This window comes from Leuciscus leuciscus (assembly GCF_965113295.1).
Source record: "Leuciscus leuciscus genome assembly, chromosome: 24".
NCBI classification, from domain to species: Eukaryota; Metazoa; Chordata; class Actinopteri; order Cypriniformes; family Leuciscidae; genus Leuciscus; species Leuciscus leuciscus.
The window spans coordinates 6,038,078-6,057,354 of record NC_138723.1 but is presented as its reverse complement, the minus strand read 5'-3'; the positions used below and the strand labels follow the sequence as shown (position 1 = coordinate 6,057,354).

Sequence of the window (19,277 nt, the reverse complement as noted above, 5' to 3'; positions counted from 1 at the left end):
ACTAGAAAACAATCCATAATTCTTGAGGAACGTTGTGCTTTGTAACTTTGCAGACATCATGCTCAAACAGCAGCAGAAGTATAAAAAATATTTGTAAAAAAAAATGCATAATAGGACACCTTTAAACACCACTTGGCTGAAAAAAAAAAGTGTTTTTAACTAAAGTGGTAGTAATAAGATTAAAAGCATTCTTGGCATCACAAAATTATGGCACAAACTATATTAACATTCTTGAAAATGAAGCCAACTCAAGTTATTGGACTCAGCTACAGACTATTTATTTGACAGACTACCCAGGAAAATATATTTAGCATTTCAAATGAAATGCCAACTTTAAAGAAAAAACAAAACACAAGTCGAGAATAACAGGTTATTCAAACAGTGTTGTGTATTACATGCTGAGTACATGGCCATTCGAAGATGCCCGAGGAGAATCCGATACAACGACGTGTAACAATTCAACATGTTTTCTTTCAAACTCACACCAAAAAATAGGTATACCAAAAACATTCCTGGAAAATCAGCAGGCAAAGTTGATCAAAATGCTTTATACAGATAACAAAAAGAATACAAAATGATCTTTGTCCAAAAATGTACAGGAAACAAATCTAAATAAAATCATTCTTTGTACAAATACCACATAACAACATCGATATTTGAATTACATTATATATATAGACTGTATATATTTACTTTGTGATGTAAAACATGACAAAGAAGGCAGAAATCTGGACATGAATTGAGCAGTGTTGACATTATGAGGGAAAGCTACAGCACTCTCTTATACAAAATGTACAAAACAGCTGCTTCTAGGTACAACTAGTTACAACATAATACTGTCTTTTTTCTTTCTTTCCTTTCCTTTTTTTTTTTTTTTTTACAGTATGCCACAGTACAAAAAACTTTTTGTGCCTAGAAGTGTTGAGGTGAAGCGAAAGTGACTCTGTGCTGCCCCCTTAGTCATGTGACTTCAGTCATGGACGCCGAATGGTTCTGAAAGACAAACAAAATTGGATTCAGAGTCGTGCTGTGCCGTTGCAGACGGTAATACGCATTTGGCTTGTCACTTAAATGCTTATTACCCATCAGGCGCATTTAACTGAAACACCAGAGAGAGACAGAGCAAAACGTGTAATTTCTCAATGCCAATTCCTTCAATTATTGTACTTGTCCAGATCGTGACTGAACACACGATTTTCCTTGTTTCCCAAACACAGTGACTTGCACAGCCAGCTCTAACGTGCTCTAGGGTGTTAAGCGGGAGTCCAAAGCAAAGGAGGATTACTCTGACCCACATCTGTTGCTCAGGCGCTCCAGGTTTTTCACTGGCTGGCTGTCAATAGAATCGTCTGACAAGACATTCCCTGCTGAAAACAGTGTCGGAATGAAGCAGCACTGGAACTCCCTGCTGTATAATGTGACAAAATGCATCTTTTTGGAGAATAAATGGACAAACTGCAAAATCAAAGCCATTTTGGGTTTTTATTTAGGAGCCAAATAATAGAACTACGGCAGGGGGGGCCGAGTTTACACAACGCAAGGCAAATTCCAGCCAGATTGAAACTTATGTTGGGAATACTGCTGAAGGTGAATACTGGGAATACATATTTCATGATTACAAATTTACAAAATTAATTTATCACTAATTATTGTGTAATATCCTGACGCTATCAGATCCCTCTCAATTTATACATCATTATTTAGTCTCGGAACCAAGGATATTATAGTTAACGTAAACTAAAACTAAACTAAATAAAAAAATAAAAAAAATAAAAAAATGTGTATTAGAAAATTGTGTAAGAAATTTCATAAAAACATGCAGGTTATTGGGTTCTATAGAGTTTTGAAAAGTTTAACGAGTTTAAATTTCACACATGGCTCATGGCGTAAGACACTGAAAAAACAGCTTGGCATGACACAATGGCTAAAAATGTCAGTCCGCATATTTTTACAACGATTACAACATCAAAAAATATAATATAGAATAAATAATATATAAATAAAGCAATTGCAGACAAAACAGAACTTGTCACGTGTGAACAACTAACTCAACCAAAGCGTCTCGATAGCAAAATGCAGTTTTGCAAAAAAAGTTTTGGTCCTGTTACCAAAACTTAAATAAATGAATGGTTGCAATTTATTGTTTTAATTAATCCTTTTAAGTTGCAAACATTATTTTATCGAGTTCTGTTGACATAATAATGCTGATCGTTACATCAACTTAATATAGTCTGTAATTTAAACTCAAATTTCTTTATTTTTACACCTTTTTTTTATTAGGTTGTAGTAACGTAATGAAATTGTATTGATAACTTTGGAAATTAGGCAGTGGATTTCTAGCCTAGAAATCTAGACGCAACCCTAGCGGCAGCAACATTTATTTTACAGCCAGTGTGGTCTTGCAACTCTCCGTTGACTTTCGAGCTGGAAAAACCAAACTCAGGCCAGGCCAATCACATCGTGTATAGAGTAGGCGGGGCGGGCTTAACATAATGACGACAGAGTTGTGACGGTTCCCTGCTACTTGAAAACAAAGAATGGCTGCTGCTGCTGCTGCTGGCGAAGAGCGGTCTTTCGAATCGGCTTTGGCCGCGACTCTGGAGGACTTGGAGTTAAGGTTTTCTTTGAGAAAAGAGCAAAGAACGGCACTTAAGTCATTTTTAAAAAAGGAAGATGTGTTCGGAGTTTTGCCGACCGGATACGGCAAAAGTTTAATATACCAACTAGCCTTCTTCGTTGCTCTGATTGGTTTGTAGCGCTATCCTATTGCGTGCAGTATGGAAGTAGAATAATGTCAAATGTTTTTGAAATAAAAAGCCTGTTGAATTGCACTACTTGAAAAAAAATAGGCATTGCATTAACCATGCTTGCATTTTAATGCATTGTATTTTTAGTGCTTACATTTTTATGGGCTGAAATTCAACATGGTTGAATATTTAAGCTGTGAATATTTCAATTAAAAACATTTCAAACACCTTTTCATTATTAAAAATTCCATAATCCATATTCACCTTTCATATTTCACTTCCAAAATATTCAAACTGTTTAAAAATACAACCTATAATATTCAACAGGCAATTTTCGGTCCATTTTATTTCGCTTTGCAAATTCGCTTCCACAAATTCAGTGGTTCAAATTCGACAGTAAATTCAACATTGACGTCCAGGAACTGCAGGAAAAGCAGTAGATTGCCGAGCATACTCTCCATCTGCTGTTAGTCGACCTCACCATCAGATGGTGCAAAAGCGCTTTTTGCTGACGAAGACATTCATTCATAAAATGAAAATGATTATCCGTGTCAGTATATGCGGAAAAGATGATAAACACACAAAAGCTGTGTTTATGTTTCATTCAATAACTTCATTGTTACTTTCCCTGTGTATTCTACATGTCATCAGCTTTCTCTACCATGAACAGGATTATAATCGGTTTCCCTCAATACCTCATACTCAAGGATTTTCCTTCCGTTGATACAGTGATGTGAAAGACCAATCTTGCACCTTATTAGGGAAGTAGGCTGTAGGCTATTATATAGGCTACAGGCAAGAAGATGGACTCAGAATATGAACTTAACGCGCAAAGTTTCATGCTGAGCGTTTCGTGATATACTGGCATAAAATCAACACATACATACATTATATATATATATATATATATATATATATATATATATATATATATATATATATATAGTATGCATACGTGTATTGCATTAGCTTAAACTGTCACAGCACTTGCATATTGTTGTCCTATTGTTAGTTTAACTGTAAATCGCTTTGGATAAAAGCTTCTGCTAAATGACTAAATGTAAAAATTGGCTTGACATTGGACATTCGCACATTTAGGGACCGTCTCTAAAGTTGCATACAACATTGGCATACACGTTTCTAACTTCAATAGCAAACTTAAATTTATTTGCATAAATATCAAAAATCCAAAGGGTGCGCATTATGCCTGACACTAAATGAACACTTTACAGTTGGTTTTATGACTGTAAGTCGTTCTATTCAAATGCTATCGGAGTTAGAAACGTGTATACCAAAGTCGTACACACTTTAGAGACGGTCCCTAAATGTGCGAATGTCCAACATCAAGCCATCTGTATGCCAATCTATCACTGGGAAACGCTCAGCATTAAGCTTTGCGCGTTATTCTGAGTCCATCTGCTTGCCTGCGAGTTTGGTCTTTTACATCACTGTAGTCCATTAAGCTACGTTAAGCGTTGTATATGTCCAGCAGGGGAATCCTTAAGTATTGAGGGAAACCCTAATAGCCTGCATGCAGCACATCGCCACAATATAAAGTTAAGGCAACTAAACAACCAAGAGAAATATATGTCAACCTCAAAAATGTAACATTGGATCTGTATATCCGCATCGGGGAATAACATTATAATCTCGTTCACGGTAGAGAAAGATGCATGTAGGCTACACAGGAAAAGTAACCGTGAAGACGCTGAATTTAACATAAAACAGCCGTCATAATAATCACAAATACACTTACATTGCTGTAAATGAGTTTTATGAATGAATGACTTGTTCTAACTGTTGCTGGTCTTCAACACGCGCTTTTGCACTATCTGCTGGTGAGGTCGACTAACAGCAGATGGAGAGTATGCTCGGCAATCTACTGCTTTTCCTGCAGTTCCTGGACGTCAATGTTGAATTTACTGTCGAATTTGAACCACTGAATTTGTGGAAGCGAATTTGCAAAGCGAAATAAAATGGACCGAAAATTGCCTGTTGAATATTATTGGTTGTATTTTTAAACAGTTTGAATATTTTGGAAGTGAAATATGAAAGGTGAATATGGATTATTGAATTTTTAATAATGAAAAGGTGTTTGAAATGTTTTTAATTGAAATATTCACAGCTTAAATATTCAACCATGTTGAATTTCAGCCCATAAAAATGTAAGCACTAAAAATACAATGCATTAAAATGCAAGCATGGTTAATGCAATGCCTATTTTTTTTCAAGTAGTGCAATTCAACAGGCTTTTTATTTCAAAAACATTTGACATTATTCTACTTCCATAGTGCAGAGGGATTTTGAGAGACAACCGTTTATCCCGCCCCTCGGATTGAGCCGTGCCAATGGTGAGTTGCCAGACCTAACATCTTGATGTAGGTCTGGCTTGCCAGGCTAGTGGATTTCTAGTTCCCAGTATGCTTTGCATAGGACTGGATAAGGATAATAAATGTTGGAATAAAGTGTTAATTTATTTGTTTTTAGTGAAGGGAAAGACCTGTTAGAGTTTAATTCTGTAATGTAGAAGTTTTTGTGGTTACCATTGTTGCTGAAGAGTAGATACATGAAGGTAAACACTACATTGACTCTATTAGCAAAGACTGCGCTAATGCCAGTGACAAGTAATATCTAACTTGTTCATTAAATATACACGTTAAATAAGTTATGTTAGCATGTGCTATGATAGCTGTTGATTTGAACTGAAATAGATAAAGTTAACTGGTTCCAGGGCTACAACTAGTTGAAACGACTTAATTTTTTTGAGTAATCAACTTAAAAATCTGTGTTTATGCTACAAATTATTAAGTTCCTCTAACTCAATGTAGCTTGTTGGTTGAACATAAATTCACTCAAAGTGGTCATAACTCAAAAACATTGATGCAAACTGTTGCGTAAATTTTTGTTGTTGAGCCAACACATTATTTTTAGAGTGTGTGTAAAATAGCAAGAGCTGATAGTGCTGAGCTGAGACCTGTGCGCTGAGAGTCTCCAGAGGGCTTTCCACACGAGGGAATGTCATCAAGGGAAGACCGCGGTAATCCTCCTGCTTCTGTTTGGTAGGAGTGGAGAGGGTCCCTTTGAAGTTGTTCACTACACAGATTCCCTACAATGAGAAAGGAACTTTTTGAAGATTGGGATGGTTATCATACCGACTAAAGCAAAGTCATGAAAAAACGTTATTTTTCAATATCAATTTGTAAAAAAAATAAAATAAAATTGTATCATCCAAAAAAAAAATATATTTGTGGAAATAAATAATAAAGTGATTCAAGGATTTTGAAAACTACATTGGAAGGGAAGATTTTCAGTAATACTTCAGTCAAAAAATATGGCGAACAGAAAAGCTAAGTTAGCATTGGTCGGTAATGTGGTGGAGCTTATATTTTAAGATATTTTAATGTGTATGAAAGAAGCTGCATTATTGCACCATTTCAAAAATACAGTAAAATCTGTAATATTGCGAAATACAATTTAAAATAATTTTGAAATGCATTTTATTCCTGTTATGCAAAACTGAATTCTCAGCAGCCGAGAATCATGTGACAGCTATTATGGTCTTCAGTGTCACATGATCCTTAAGAAATCATTCTAATATGATGATTTGCTGCTTAAAAAAAACATTTCGGATTATTATTAGTTGAAAACAGTTGTGCTGCTTCTTATACAGTATATACAGTATGTATTCAGGATTCTTCGATGAACAAAAAGTTTAAAGGAAATGTTTTGTTTTTTTAAAGCATCATGACAACCAATATAAATAAAAATTCCCAATTATCAGATTTTATGATGCATCATGTTATTTACTAAAGATATCACTTTAATATACAAGTAAACTGCTACAGAGCACAATATTGTATTTTGTATATCAATACAGGGGAGAGAAATAAAATACATATTTAAAAATAAGAAAATATAGATTTTTAATTGTTTGAGTTAAACAATGACAGAAACCTATGAAACCAGAAACCAGAAAACAATGAAACCCACCAGAAAAAGAGCTACGGAGCTTCCTAATATGAAGCCAGCAATAACGTCAGAGCAGTGATTGCGGTATTCTGACACCCGGTTCAGGCCGCTGAGGAAAGCAGCGCACATGATGCCCAGACAAAGCACAGGCTTGGCCAAACGACTGCTTTTCGTCTTGATGGTGCTTGTGATGTACATCTGAAACAGGCAAACACACACACACACACACACACACTCGTTAAGGAGCCGATTAATTCACTGGATTTGTTGTGCAGCAGCAGGTGACTGAGGAGATTCAGATTAAGTAAATACACAGCGCTTGCTCCACCTCAGGGAAATTATGCCAATTATAAGGAACAGAATCCGAGTAAATAACCTCTTATACCCATGAAAGAGAGATAAAGGGAAAACCACAAACCCTGGCAATTCAACATCACTAATCAAACAATGAATCGCATTAAAGGCAGGAATCAGTGAGAGAGTGAGAAATAAATGTGTAGTTACACTAATTGCCTTAGTAAGATAATGTAGGTGATATCTTAGTAAATACATTTGTAAATGTTTTATTTTTGTATTTTTTATTTACATAAGTATTTTAGGTATTTTACGTTTGTACTTTGTTGTTTTTGTATTTGTATTGCATTTTATTTACTAAATGTTTACTTAAATAATTCTGTTAGACACGTGAAAAACATCAAGCACCATTCTACATTTGTATCTTCTATTATTGTTTTACTTCTAATTTGTTCCATGGTTCTTTATTTTTTATAACCTTACATAATTGAGAAATATTTGAAGGATGCATGCCATTGTTTAATTTATTTTGATAACATTTATACAATAATGTGAGTATTAATAGTTTATTAACATATTAGTTTTTTTTTTTTATATACACACATTTCTATTGAGAATTTCTCTATTATAGATTTTAAGAATAAACAGTCACACTTTATATCAGGCATCTTTACTACTATGGACTTTTTTAATAAAATAATTAAGTTCAATGTACTTATTGTGTTTATGTTGTGCTGTTAGATGTAATCACAGAAATCAATTGCAGCTGTAATTACATTCAAATATTATTAAATATAAGTACAATGTAAATTCATGTATGTACACAATAAGTGCATTGTATCAAATGTTTAATTTAAATGTCATCACATAGTAGTATATAATAAAGTGGGACCTTATAAATTCTTTAGATCTTCGTCTTTACATTTAAAATGCAGTGTAGCTCATCTTGTTTTCCCTGTATAAACGCATTCAAACAATTTAGTGTGTTTCAAGTTTCCAGTGACAGGCATTTCAAGACTGATCGCTTGCCACTTTATTTCACTGGACATGGTTGTGTAAAGCAAATTTCTTTTCAAAGTTAACAACTCATGAAATATGGGCCAGTTGAAATCAAGTCAACACATAAAAGTCAAATGAAACTACGCAACCACAGTCTATTTAGGATGCACACTAGTGTCTTACAGTAACATAGACGGCAGAGTAGACACTGAGCGAAGCATCTTTGGATGGGAAAGACCGTCTGGCTCTTTCCACGACCACCTGGTTCCCAGTGCAGATGTTTCCATTGGCGATGAACTGGTGGCTGAAGCGACAGTCCAACCCAGTGTAATTTGGCTTGCAGACGCTCAGGAAATATGGCGCGAGATTGCCAGTCACGATCTGGCCGGCGTTGACAAAGATGTCGGTGGCGAACAGGCCAAACGCGAAGACACCTGCGGTAAAAAAAAAAAGGCAAAAATATATTCTGCTTGTTACTCCCAATCAAAGCTCTGAAAATATAAGCAAATCAGACAAGGGTTTGAAGGACGCCCATGAATACCAATGCAGTCTTGATGGAACAATGTTATTTTTATCTTCATCCAGAAGTAATTACAAATGCCCACTAGAGCAAAAGCTACATTTGCATACACCATTTGGCACAAACAAAACTACTCTACTAAGCTTAACATCTTATGCATGTAATTATGATGTCCTCTAGTTATGTGGAGTCTCTCAGTCTGACTTTTTCCAGATGATTTTGTGACCTTGCAAGGAATAAAATGTTAACCAACATGTTGTCGTGTCTGTCTAGTGTTTGGTTCTTGTTTCATGTTTTCAATTTATGTTTATCATGTCATGTCTTTTACTGGGATTCATGTGATTCCCTGTTTCCCTCATGTGATCTTGTCTAGGGTTGGGTATCAATTGAATTTTTTTAACAATTCCAATTCTGATTCTGCTTATCGATTCCGATTCTTATGGATTCCTAATTTTGATTTTTTTTTAATTCGTAAAAAAAAAAAAAAAATCGTAAAAAAAAACAACGTAGATATCATTCACATTAGTTCAAAGTCTTTTCATTGTAGCTGAATACCATGAACAAAATCCCACGGCTAAAGAACACTTATACAAGGAACTTTTGCCTATGGTTTTAAAATACCAAAAACAACCAGCCTAACAAAATTTCAAGCATTATTAAATACAAGTAAACATCAAAAAAAGAACACATAAACAAATTAGCAATCACACAAATAAATACAACTGAACAAAGATACGATTGAAATTAACTGTTATTGTATAAACTAAAAGTTTTTCAGGTATTCAGGTACAGAAACTGTAATAAAATGTAAAATAATACTGAACTTTATAAATAAAATATACATTACAAATATAGTCACAAAAGTTATTGAGTCAAGAAGAGTGAGTGAATTTTCTCTGTGTCTTTTGTTGATTTATTAACATTATAGAGATGGCCGCAGTAATATTAGGCTGCTGTCACTTTAAGAGCTGCATGGATCCAATATACTGTTACACACATTTTCTTTGTCAACTGTTTATGTTCACTTAAGACATAACCGACTGTGTTTACGGGGATATTTTTGTGTGCATTTGTCCGTTTAAGTACAAAAAGACTTGGAAGAGCACTCAGTTCAGTATCGTGCACTATAGAGGGTATGCGCTGACGTCACTTTCCCGCCGGAACACACCCCTCAGCCGGACTGAGTGGCAAAAGAGCGGCTGCGTGACTGGATTTAATAGGGGAAACTGTGAAAACCTCAGAAAAACGAACGATGACCAGTTTAAACTAAAGGTTGGACTCGATATAGTGTTGCTTACAGCTTACCAAAGATCCAGTGATCCATGGATATTGACATGCAGCCAGGAATTGTTTTTTCTGACATTTAAATGTGCCTGATTTCTACGCCAGGGAAATACATAAAGCACATTTGCCTGTGAACGCTTTATATAAATACAATATAGGTAGGAAATCCAGATGATCACTTATATCTATGTCTATCATCATATCGTCCAGCCCTAAAACTTGTAGTTTGTTGTCAGTGTTTATTTAAAAACATCCAATTATGCATAATATATGACAATAAATATTTCATTGATGAGTTGTCAATACAATATATAATACAATACAATATATAGGGTATGATTTTACCGTTAAATTCAGCAAATTGACAACATAACTGCAAATCAACCTTTTGTTGCTTGGATTCCAGTTGTTTCTGTGAATTGCAGCGATCCATTTGCTTCTGCAGTCTGTAAAAATATACCTCAGATTTCTTGTCAAATCTAGTTGTACAGTCAATCGCAAAGCTCTTTCCCGTTTTAGATGTTTTGAGGGGTTTTCGCGGCATTCACGGTGAAAACAAATGCTGCAGCTCAGGCTTTTTGCCACTCAGTGGGCGTAACCGCAGTCACTCCGGCCGAAGGTGATGTCACACGCATATCCTCAGACATTTCTTTAAAGAAAAATAACTAGAGTGTAAATTTGTGTGTGTGTGTACACGCTGCAGGCAGAGTGCGAATTACCCCACCATATTTGGGGGGTACTGCTCCTTCACTTCTTCTATGACCATCATGGTCCAATACCATATCAATCCCCACCGTGATCGCCAAGTGCAACATGTGTTGTGCAACACGCATACAAGGTCTAAACATGCGACAAACTGATAATCAGTAGGCTACGGAATATCTCATTGTTATTATATATCCAAAAGAGAACTGTTTTGATCAACTCCCAAAAGTTAGAAGTTAAGTGCACTGAAATACCATTCTAATTACTAGTAAAAGTAATACCTTTACAAGAAGCCTACTGCCTACTTCAGGTTTTTTCCTGGCTCAAAATGAGGCGGAGGTGGTACAATCATAATAATGTATTTTAATAATAAGATAATTAAATGTGTATTTTTTTTTTTTGTAGATCATCATATAGCCTAATGTGTTTCCCACATTTTTTTGTTGGTGGAGCTCAGTATCTCTAGGGGGGTCCGGGAGAACATTTTGTACATTTTAAAGATAAATTCATTAATCTGGTGCACTTTGAGTCACCCGAATCCACTATTAAAAATAAATAATCCACCCGCAAACCGCCTATATTTATCTATCTGCATCTGATCATCACATTACAATTATTCAAATTCTTAGTGTTAAGCATGATAATATGGTAACATATCACACTGAAGTAGGCTGATTTAAAATGAACATTTATTTAAAATAAAAGTTCTTCTTTTGGCAAAATTACATTTCCTTAATAGCCTAAACAGAGGCTTTACTCCCTTCAAGCTTAAATTGTCAATGTTTCATTACATCACTGTTTGAAAACACTCAGAATCATTTGTTGTACCTTTATAAAGGGCATTTTCCCCTAATTTTATTAAATGTATGCTCCATCTTTCATTTCAAATTCTTAAATTTGATAAATATATTCAATTAAAATAATTAGACACTAGGCTGTTACCAATAAAATTAAATAATTTACATTGAAAAATTATAACTATTAAATTAGATTATTTTAAATATTTTGAATATACATATAAGGAATGTTGAAAAGAATGATACTTTATGAAACTAACGTTTTGTCATTCAACGTTGACACTTGCTTGAGAAGTTGAAGTCGTTCTCTATCTCCGTTGCTTCTAGCCACGGTGGTTAAAAATGGTACGGTCCACAATAGGGGTGTCTGAAATCACTTTACATTAAAATGTTCCTACAGTGAAAATAGGAGTTGACTTGTATTGTAACTGTAATTATATTTTTTCACAATATCAGAAAAATTATCTGACCCCCCCAAAACTGATATTTCTGTCCCTTTGGGGGTACCCCCTGTAATTCGAACTATGGCTGCAGGGTTCCAGCCACTGGGCTATAATAATATTCATAGATCTACTGTGTGACATGGTTGTGTATGACTTGGCAATATAGTGGACAGCCTATACACTGGTGAAAATCAGGCCGACTCCCTCACACAATGCGAGTCGCGACCATACAAGCATCAACGATTTCCACACAATTTCTCCCGAGAGACAAAAAAAAAATTGTCCATGTACGCCCAGCTTAAGTCAAGTGAAGTCAAGTGAAGTCAAGTCAAGCCTGTCAAGTCTGTGTTTATTTTGAATTTGTTTTCATTCAATTAAAGGGATAGTTCACCCAAATATGATAATTACCCCAGACTAATACAATCTGAGTTATATTAAAAACTGTCCTGTCTCTTCCAAGCTTTATAATGGCAGTGAATGGCCGTTTATTTTTTGTTGTGTTTTCACTTCAGGCCTTTATCTGACAGTGGACTTTACCGTGGCACTTGTTTCACTGTAAAATTGTGTGTCTTGGAGTGAACTAGATTACAATACATGGTGCCTCTTAAAGTATGAAGGATTCCTATAATACCAAAAAGTTGAGCTACTGAAAACAAGACCACCGCTGGAGTGAAAAAGAGATTCTGGGATTCTGTCCAGCCACAATTGCTCAATATTGTAAAAAGGCTGCAATACGATGGTCCATATCACTGCAATCCCAAGCCTCAGAGGACACCATTACCAGAATCTCCACTACATTATGCATCACATCCATTAAATCAAGTGCTCCCCATGCTTTTACTTTCATTTTACATCAAACACTTGGTTGGGAACATGGAAATGTGTACTAAAATAAATATGACTGCATAAAAGAAATACTGTGAGTGGAAGTTTTCATAGAAAGTTTTGTTGATTGTGTCTCTCATTATGTCTGTAGAAAACATTTAAAATTGATGTGTTTTGGAGGTGGAGTAGTTCCCAATCAATAAAACAGCCACAGCTCTGCGGTTTTACTTTAAAATCTCCAGGTAAATCATACCACCTAACAAAGTCAAAGATTTATTGGATGTGTCTTGCACTTTTACTTCTGAGAGCTCACTAAAGTATTACTAGTGGTGTTTGTTTGCTTAGGATTTTTTAGTATCATAAGCCAAGTTGACTAATCAGCCAATAAGAAATAATCTGCATTGGCCAAAATGTCAAATACATATCCTGTGACAGCTATAATGTAATGCACAAATAAGCGCACAACCATTCGCATTTGTACTCTGCGATGCATTGAAAATGTATAACTTTTTAGGGTTATTTTGTGGCATTTTTATAAGCTGTAAAGACCGGTTACTCTCAAAGTGTGGATGAATCGTGTTTGTGTCGAAGACTCAGGATCTACTGAAGAGAATGTGTGTGATGCAGAAACTTACAAAGCAAAAACACATTTTTCCTCCATTAATGCATCTCTTACTTACTGTATGCGATCTCACTGTTCTGTATGCAATCTCAAGCGTCTGTCAAAGGAAATCACCGCGTGTTGTCATGAATAATTAAGCGAGGCATCTTCTCATAAGATAAGCACAAGCAGTCTCATTATTAACAATGTTGAGTCTAGCAGCGTCACAATATTGGAATTTCCAACTTCGATCAGATACCTTGAAAAACATCAATATTCGATTCCATAATATACTGCCATACAGATATTTTTATTATTATCTCATAATTATAGAGCTTACACATAGCACAGGGAGGTTTTATTTGAAATTCTGAACTAAATTTACAGAAAAAAAGACAAGTAAAAAGTTAGTAATACAATAAGAACAAATTAACAAATTGCAAATGATAGCACAAATAAATACAATAGAATAAAGATAAATGTAAAACAGTTTTTTAGGTGGGTCTAACTGCAGTTTTCAGTATTCAGAAATACTATTAAAGTAATAAAATGTTAAATAACACTGGTGATTTTCTCTTTTGCAGCAGATTTATTAGGCTGCTGTCACTTTAAGAGCTTATGCATGGATCCAATATACTGTTACACAACAAGCGTTATTTTTCTCAACTATTTAAGTTCCACAACTGACTGTGTTTAACTGAATACTCGCCAAGACGGTCATACACACATCATTTTGTGTGTATTTGACCATTTAAGCGCAGTAAGCCACTCAATTTGAGAGGCGGCTTCAGTGGAGCGCACGCTTTTGGTGTGAGTGCGAAACCTGTGATAATGCAAGATATGTGTCAATTCACCATCAGAGAGAGAGAGAGAGAGAGCAAGACAGAGCAGCTGGTCTCGGTGTATCGATACTGCAGGAAAGGAGTATTGTAACCATAGATATTTCAGTAACGATACATATCGAAATATTGACATTTTTGACAACACTGGTTGAGTCATCGATCCTGTGATGTTGACACGAAGACAAATTTGAACGCAGAAGATGAAAATAACGCAAAAAAGCTTAAAATTTACTAGTTTTCTCATATTATTAAACTAAAAGGAAGGTATGATGTTCAACACACATAACTGTTAAAATTACGGAAAAATTAAGTTTAGGGTTTCATCACCCTTTCAAATTTGTAATCATAAATATGTTTACACAGTGTTCCCAAAGTCTATTTTAAATGATATTTGTTTAAAAGCATATTTTTACTAAGTACTATCAATGCCAACACCAATAAAAAAAATTTTCAAATGTTAAGAATAAAATTACTTCGTTAAGAATAAAAAAAAAATATCGCCATTCAACCACATATTTGAATAATTTTTTACATTCAATAAGCCAACTGCAGACTAATGTTTTTGTTTATCATTAACTTGTTTATTATTTATAATACATGAACAATATATATTTTTTTAAATGTCAAGAAATTTACAGCAATCATCCCTTAAACCCATTATAATAAAAGTTGCATTTTGTTTTGCCTTCATTTATGAGAAATCAGTCATTGCATTAGCAAAAATTCCAACTATGCATTATCTCACCATGGTGCCATCAGTTGTGACAACTGGAAAATCCATACTGGACCCACACAATACTGAGCTGAAATGTTGAATACTAATGAAAACAGAAGACTCACCGATGAACCGAATGATTCTGCGGATGAGAGGGTTTAGGTAGCAGCACTCTCCAGTCACAATGGTTTTCTCCTGGGCTATTAGGGCTTCTCTAGTGGACTTCATGATATACATGGAGATCTCCCCAACAAATATCTACAGACAGAAAAAAAAAAAAAGAAAAAAAAAAAGATTTAAGCAGTTAATGCATAATGTGAGATTCATGTCTATTATATTTTTGGGGATTTTGCACATTACTTGAATTGGAGGAACTATATTCTTAAGTCATTATGTTATTCAAGTTGTCTTGTGATCTCCACACTGTGGTGTAAATGGTCATTTTCCCAATGTCGGGCTGAACAGTTCCCAGAACGGTAAGGAACGGTTCCAGATTTATCCACTTGAGCTTGATTAAGCTCGGCACGATTACAAACCATTCCCGGTCCAGAATTCTCATCACGGTTGGCTCACCATGCTGAACTGTGCTGTTCGAATGCGTGCGTAGTGACGCATGGGATCTGTGTTGTACTTTTACTTCTGAGAGCTCACTAAAGAATTACTAGTGGAATTGCTTAGATTTTCATTCTATATAATGTATAATTAGTATTAACAGGCCAAGTTGATTAATCAGCCATTAAGAAATAATGCATTGGCTTAAGTGTCAAAATAGGTTTGTCAGTGGATAAGATAAGTACACACACTAAATGAAAACCACCCCAAAAATGACTACGCAGGTTGAACGTGTGTAGTGATGTCACATCGCCACTCCGGATTAGTCACTTGTCTGTTGCCTGGCTGCCAGTTTCTCTGTAGCTGGCCAAGCTCGCTATTTCAGCAAAGTAAACAAGTTTAAAACGGAAATATCTGATCATCCTCCATAACGCAGTCACTATTAAAATCTCATACCATCTGTAAACTTTTTCGTTACAAAGGGAACGACTGGCACATTTGTATTACATTCCAGAGAGCTCTGTTATCAGCCCCACAGTGGAAAAATCAAACCATATCCGCATCGGCTAGGTTCAGCAAACAAGAATGGTTTGGCCTGACAGTGAGAAAGCAGCTGTTGACATCAATGTTTCAAAATTTCAATCTAAAGACAGTTTAGTCATCATTTAGTTTTTGCTAATGTACTTCTAAAGGGGTCATGAATTGAGGAATTGAATTTCCCTTGATCGTTTGGCATGTAGGAGGTCATTGTACTATAGAAACATCCTCTAAGTTTCAAAACTTCCTCAGTCCAAAAACAGCTTTTATTGAAACCAGGCTTCGAAGACGACTAATTTCGGATTTTGGCGCATTATGACGTAATAATGCAACGAAAAACCACTTCTGGGGAATCATATCAACGCCTGCTCCTACATCACATCTTTGGCCCCACCCACTGACACGTTAGTGAGATGAGAGAAGAGGAGATACAGGACCACTGGACAAAAATCTCATTACCTTTCAAAGGATCCTAATGCTTATGAAGTGCTTATTTATGTGAACGTCTCAGTACTAGCATTATTTGTTTGTTTGGTACATTTCACTGTGGATTATATGGTAAATCAGTCGCAATTTTGGCGCAGACTTTGCGAACAGACTTTCACAGTAAAGATATGGACCACAACATGTATGTGGCAAGCAGGGCGGGGCCGAGAGCCTTGGGAACAGAGCGAGGCCGGTGGCGCGAGTGCTAATGAGTGTCTCCTGTGTGCCACATGGCCTAAAGTCTCATGGAAGGGGATCCGGAAGGATAAAAAGAGGAGTGATGACAGTGCAAGACGAGAGAGGACAAGGCCTGGACTTTATGCTGGTGTTTTTATTGCTTATATGAGAGGCAGTCGTCTGTGACATCCTGTTTTCACATGTGAAAACGTGAACTTGTTTAACTTGTGTTCTCACATGTGAAAACAGGAGCGGTTCAAAACTTTGTATATCAGGACGGGTCGCTGAACTGCCACACAGGCCTGTATACAATGTATAAATGTGGGCAATCACATCTTGATATCATAACCGTGATGAATTCTTGGAAGTTTCAAGGTAATGTTCTGGGACATTGTGAATGTTAGAATGACATATTTAGAAATTCTTTGTTGAAAGAGTTTGTACTAAGAGTTTCTATCTCCATTTTACGAGCAAAATCAGGTTCTAGAAGTCCTTTGTGCCGTGAAATTGAGTGAACCTCTAATGATCAGTTCACTTCGCCCTTGTATTATTTGTATTAAGCCAACTGTGACTAAACATGGTGTTTCGCACTAATGGTAATAATAATGACGATGTACAAACCAAATTCATACTGTGTCACCTGGCACAGATTTCATTTGTTGAAAAGTAGCAATATTCAAGGCATAAACATCAAATATTATAAACACATTTAAGCAATATTTCACCAAAAAAATAAATGTATATTGTCATAATTGATTCACCCTCACGTTGTTCCAAACCCGTATGCTGTTCTTTTTTTTATTGCACACAATAGTAGCATTTCAAAGAATCTTTACACAGCTCTTTTTTTCTCTCCATACTTTCCTCAAATCTCTAAAAGCTCATCCTTAATTATGAATAATCAAAATAGCAGATTGTGTTGGCTACAACATACAGAACATCATTCAGAACCAAATGCCTGTAACGAATGGACTCATCATAAAACCTTCCTCCTCTCCCGTTGTCATCGGCCCTCAAACCAGTTCTCTTCAAAGGCTGTTATCACCTCTGCTCTCCTGAAAGATCTCAGCAAGAGACTGTGCCTGCAACCCTCAGAGACAGCACAGCAGATCAGACAGCACGAGCCATTTGGTCAAAGACTATAGAGATAAACTTATAGAGATAAACTTCCAATACACAAGGAAATTTACTTCATTCTTACCCACAAAAAAATCCCAAATATTTATAGTATTTCTCCTGTGTTTTATGCATGTCCCTATGTTTTATTAGCCTAGTTATGATTCTTTAGTTATGTTAGAGTAACTTCAAATGTTGATATCCAAAGATGATGTATCACTGCTTTAACGTCTTTTGATTTTATAATCAATGGTGTACAATATGTTATGATAAATTGCATCATGATATTTTTACCATACTTTTGTGTAAAGACTGCACAAATTCTCCATGCCAGCATGAACATGCAAACGGGGATGAGATGGAACAAAGACTTTCTCCCGGTCATCTTTGGTGAACTGATAGGACCTTTAAGAGTATCTGATTAGTTCAGATCTTCACTCAATCTCTTTGAGACAACATTCTCCTGTCTTCTTCCGGCAACTTCATCTTCAAGTTAACTTCTTTGGATTCAATGTGGGACCAAGTTAATTTCTTTGGATTCAACATGGACCACCCCAAGAACCCAAACGAACGCTTCGGCGCACTCCTGGTGAAATCATCAAGAATGACTATCGTCGACACACGATACTATTGTCTATCAGCACAACCCTAATTAAAACACATTACCTTTCTGATACATGATACTCTTCTTCTGAATCAGTTTCTGGTTCAAACATACATGGCTGAATTAAACCAATATTTCCACTTGCCATATGCAGCATTTACCCAAAGACTATAGATATAGAAAGGGACTTTGGTTTACCTCAGTAGAGTTGACTGAGTGGATCTCTAAGCTAGTGTGAGGGAGTGGAGGCGGGGCTAATTTGAATATTCATGGTTCCATGTTTACTAAATGAGGCAATGGTGTAGTTACATTAAACCTATTTTAACTTAAGGCATGAATAAATAAACAAATCACAGGAAAAAACGGGGAAAAAAAAACGTTTAAATATGCCATTTTGAACTAATCAATTGAAACTAATCGCAACTTCTGTTTCATGCTGACTTTAAATACATTTTCTGTTCCTCACACAAAAATGTGTTTTATTTATTCATCTATTCTGGGTTGATATAGCATACAGTAAATGATAAAATGTACATTTTCTTCTCCCAAAGGTTTCAAAGGAATTATACAAGATTCATATCCATTGACATACATCATTAGAAAATCAATATAAATAGTGTACACTCTTTTCGAAACTTAAAAACATCTCAATTTGCCAGTTTAATAAAGTAGATTTGCTTAATTGGATGCATGTTTCCCACAGCATCACTCACGTTGCACATGTGTACGTCTCTATACAAACGGCAAAACATAAAACATAATAGCAAAGTTAAAAGTCGGAATTTACTAAGAAAAACCTGTTGATGGAATAAATTTGCATAGAAAGGAAGTGTGTTTGAGCTGAAAAGAATGATGACGACAAAAGTAGAGCCTTTTGGGGAATTTTCACCTAAAAGATACAGCATTTCACAGGCCACTTTGAAGTCAGATATTACTCAGCCACTGACCAATTCTCAAGTTACCAAATGCAAGAGGTTTTCTATTTTCTGCCATACAGAGGAGAAATAAAGTTTGTGTCACAAGGAGGGGAAAAAATTCAAGACCAGATGCAGCTTCTGCAGTTC

The 19,277-nt window shown here is 35.6% G+C and overlaps 2 protein-coding genes across 2 annotated transcripts in view; one reads left to right on the top strand and one right to left on the bottom strand.

The window, feature by feature from the left end:
- Window positions 1–19,277, top strand: part of palm2akap2 (PALM2 and AKAP2 fusion) — a 246,809-nt gene that overhangs the window by 6,596 nt on the left and 220,936 nt on the right. The window lies entirely within an intron of this gene.
- The window catches only part of plppr1 (phospholipid phosphatase related 1), a 66,751-nt gene continuing 47,736 nt past the window's right edge, over window positions 263–19,277 (bottom strand). Inside the window, exons 4-8 of the mRNA XM_082157698.1 lie at window positions 14,867–14,999; window positions 8,193–8,443; window positions 6,738–6,914; window positions 5,722–5,853; window positions 263–993 (exon numbers count right to left, since the gene is read on the bottom strand). Of these exons, the coding sequence (XP_082013824.1) occupies window positions 961–993; window positions 5,722–5,853; window positions 6,738–6,914; window positions 8,193–8,443; window positions 14,867–14,999 (726 nt within the window). The 3' untranslated portion in view covers window positions 263–960. The remainder of the gene's footprint in view (window positions 994–5,721; window positions 5,854–6,737; window positions 6,915–8,192; window positions 8,444–14,866; window positions 15,000–19,277) is intronic.